Source organism: Tachysurus vachellii, chromosome 15 (assembly GCF_030014155.1).
Source record: "Tachysurus vachellii isolate PV-2020 chromosome 15, HZAU_Pvac_v1, whole genome shotgun sequence".
In the NCBI taxonomy this organism is placed as follows: Eukaryota; Metazoa; Chordata; class Actinopteri; order Siluriformes; family Bagridae; genus Tachysurus; species Tachysurus vachellii.
In genome coordinates, this window is record NC_083474.1 from 626,891 (window position 1) to 630,563 (window position 3,673).

Here is a 3,673-nt window from a genome sequence, read left to right on the forward strand (position 1 = left end):
TACCGTTATTCTTTATTTAAACAGAAGTGCTCTGTAGTTATAGCGCATATGGATGACAGAGAGAGTAATAATAAAACATCATTATGGTCTCATTCTGAACATGGTCTCATTCTGAACACGATCGTTACATCCGTCACAAGAAAGACAGGACAGGACGTTACGGAAAACCTCAAGACGTGACGACGACGTTACAGAAATCTGAGGCGATCGTCACAACATTCCTTAAATACTATCATTCCGGCTATCAGCAGAACTTTGGGACGAGCGTGTCCACATTTCTTGGGTCCATATTTATACATTACAGACATCCACAACAGGCTCATCTTTCTCTGTATTGTTGTGCATTTGTGAATACAAAGAGGTGTAAGATGATCCGAGAACTGACCGAATACAAGCGCAGGGCTCTGTGATGCTGAGTCTCATCTACACTAGTTTATATATATGTGTATGTGTATATATATATATAGAGAGAGAGATTCAGCATCACAAAGCCCTGCACTTTTACATGTTTATACAAACATCTGGTTCATGCGCGGCCTTGAGCAATGATGCCGATGTTTAAAAAAAAAAGAGAATGACAAATCTACATGAAGAGGAGCGTCCTGTAGCTGAAGGAGTCGTCCTGTGCAGGCAGTGAGTCTCACCAGCTTTGGGACATGGGCTGATGTTTGACACCTGAAGCGAGGAGGCGGAGCTTAGGTGAAACCAGGTGTTTTTTCATTTTATTTTAATTTGTTTAATTCAGCGACGGAGCCACACCCAGCTGTTGATGAGCCAGAAGGCCACAGTAATGGAGTACATGATCATCTCACGCTTGGCTCGCTCTTTATTCTCTTCCTCTAAGAGCTGCAGCCTTCGGTTCAGTTTGATGATCTGCACAGAGAAGTGCGGAGAAAAAAAAATCCCCATCACGACAGCAAAGCACAAACAAACACACACAAATAAAATACGCTGACGTAATAAAACTAAACTAACTCCTGGCTTAATGATGCACAAAGAATGAAGAAGAAGAAGAAGAAGAAGAAGAAGAAGCAACATAAAACCAAAAGCTTGTTATCTAACAAATGTTTCCACCTTTCTGAGGGTTTTACCTGTCTCCTTAAAGCTGTAGCGTCTGCCACAGCCAGATCTTCTCCACCTTCCATAGTCGTGTCCAGCGCAAATCTGCCAGCAAAATGCACAAATACTCCATGAACACAAATTTCAGACAATGACACACACTTTATACTCTAAAGTAAGTTCAGCATGTTCTTCATGGTACATATCGATTAACCACAGTGCCTCGCATAAACATTCTGGCACTTAGGAAACGTATCAGTCACAGTTATTAAAAACATCCCAAACTTTGGAGATCGAGCGCCAGTGAATATCTTAATGAAAATGGAAAGAGAATTAGTCAGAGAAGCAAGCAGGATCCGCAGGTTGATCTGGCAGAGCTGGAGATCCACAGCTCAGATGGTAGAACGTTATAGAAAAGCTGGGCTTTAAGGAACAGTGGAAAGATTTGGTTTAAAAAAAAAGACATACAAGATGGTTAAAAAACACTAGTACAAGACAAGTGTTTTCTAATCTGACCAGAATTTCTGGCCTTGGCCCAAAGTTCCATGTGTGATGGAAACCCAATACTGCTGAGCACATTGAGAATATCATCATCATCATCACAATAAAGCATGGTTGTGGTAGCATCATGATGTGGACACGCTTTTCACCATCAGGGACTGGGGAACAGGTCCAGCTGAGGGTAAGTCATGGTTTACCTACAGATGCCTACAGAAATGTTGACAGGGTCTTGTACACTCAAGCCAGGAACACTCTGAATAAGGAGATCAGAGCGGCTAAGAAGAGCTACACTGAAGGTTTGGAGGTTCAGTTCACTTCTAATGATTCAGCTTCGGTCTGGAAAGTTTTGAAAGCAATCACCATCTACAAGACACCATCCCTCAGCTCTGTGGTGAATCGACAACTTACTGAAGATCTGATTGAGTTTTACGGTAGGTTTTGATCATCTCTTTACACACCTTTATCACCTCCAGTAACAGTTTCTTCCCCCAGACAATCTACCTGATGAACAGCTAAATGTGCAATAATCTGATATTTAATTGTTACCACCTCCATCGTAGTACATCCTGCATCTCATTCTATTCTGTTCCATTCTACCATCTATAGCATGTACATAACTGTACATACACTTTATTATTGTCTCTGTAAATGACACTAAAACATATTCCTTGTATTCACAAGCAGACTTGGCCATAAAGCTCTTTCTGATTCTGAAGATAGACAGATGGATAAGAGGAAGAAAGTACAGGCCAATCCTAGAAGAAAACGGTCTAACAAGGCAACAACGTTAGATTTGCTGCCAAAGCTACACATTCGTGATTATGTAATTAAAAAACTAAACAAATCTCCAGTCAAAACCCAGATGTCAGTGGGCAAGCAGATGCAGATGTGCAAAGACAAATAAGACCTGCGGCTGTAACCGTAGAGGAAAAGTGTTTCTTCAAAGTACAGACCCGGGGGGGGTGAATAATTATGCAACCAGCAAAAGTCTGTTTTTTATTTGATTAACGTTTGCGTCAATTTGCGTAAACTAAATGGCAAAAAAAAATAAAATAAGTACAGTTTATTGCCAGAATGTGGAACAGTTAAAGGAAGGAGGGGGTGAATATTTATGCAAGGCACTGCAGATAAAGTAGCACAAACCTTCCACAGCTGCATGTGTGCACACAATATAAACATCTGTGTGGAGGAGAAATTTCGCTCTTTTTCAGCTCCTTTTTCCTTCTATGCTCTGTTTCTCTAAAGGACCTCGTGTCTAAAACAGTGACCTTCGTTTAGAAGCTTCATGAAGCTGTAAACATTTATTCTACACTGAAATACGCGACATCTCTATAGGACTGATGTAAAACCGCTGGAGCTAAAACAGGAGTTTCAGATGCTGCGAGTTCGTCACGGACACCGTGGGATTTAATGAAGCTTCGGACGCAGGAAAGGAAAAGCTGTGGGTGAAGAGTGAAGGGAAGAAGGATGAGGTGAGAGGAGTTACCTGCTGTCATGCTGGAGGTTAGAGGAGGTGGAACCTCCCCTGAGAGAAGGCTTACTGAGGAGGAGAGAGAGAGAGGAGGAACAAAAAGAATAGAGATAAAGGAGGACATACACAGACATACAGACAAGTAACTACACACACACACACTGCACTATAAGTCAAACCCAGCAGACTACAATAAACATATTTATTTATCTTTGCCTCAAATGTAATATTATTATTACTCAGTATTATTTAGAAATCTCATGTGATTCAAATATTTGGGACGTTTAAAATAAGATGCAAAGAATGTTTAAAGCTTTATCAGAAATTCTGTTCATTTTTTCCTTTTTTGGTGATGTCATTAATCCATATTCGTTACATATCTCGACTATAACTACTGAATAATAATAAAATGGTTTGACTGCTAGTGTGAACACAACACAGTGAAGTGAACCGCACGTCACAAACTAGTGCAGACGCAACAAGCCGCATGCAGTGAAGGTGCAGGTCTGTACATGCGACAAGAACTAATCCTGAATAACAGACAAGAAAACACAAAATCAAATAAAAGACAAATCTGTGGCTTCTCCGATCCTCCAGTGTTCTCAGCCTGAAGTCTCTGAGCGAGGAACACGGACGAGATCA

The 3,673-nt window shown here is 40.9% G+C and overlaps 1 protein-coding gene across 4 annotated transcripts in view; it reads right to left on the reverse strand.

The window, feature by feature from the left end:
• mffa (mitochondrial fission factor a) overlaps positions 1-3,673 on the reverse strand; it is a 10,406-nt gene continuing 6,733 nt past the window's right edge. For 3 of the 4 annotated variants that reach the window (XM_060888027.1, XM_060888029.1, XM_060888030.1), the window contains 3 exons: positions 3,047-3,100; positions 1,092-1,164; positions 1-873 (listed from right to left, as the gene is read on the reverse strand). In XM_060888027.1, the coding sequence (XP_060744010.1) occupies positions 742-873; positions 1,092-1,164; positions 3,047-3,100 (259 nt within the window). In that variant the 3' untranslated portion in view covers positions 1-741. The remainder of the gene's footprint in view (positions 874-1,091; positions 1,165-3,046; positions 3,101-3,673) is intronic. The other variant, XM_060888031.1, reaches the window with a different exon arrangement.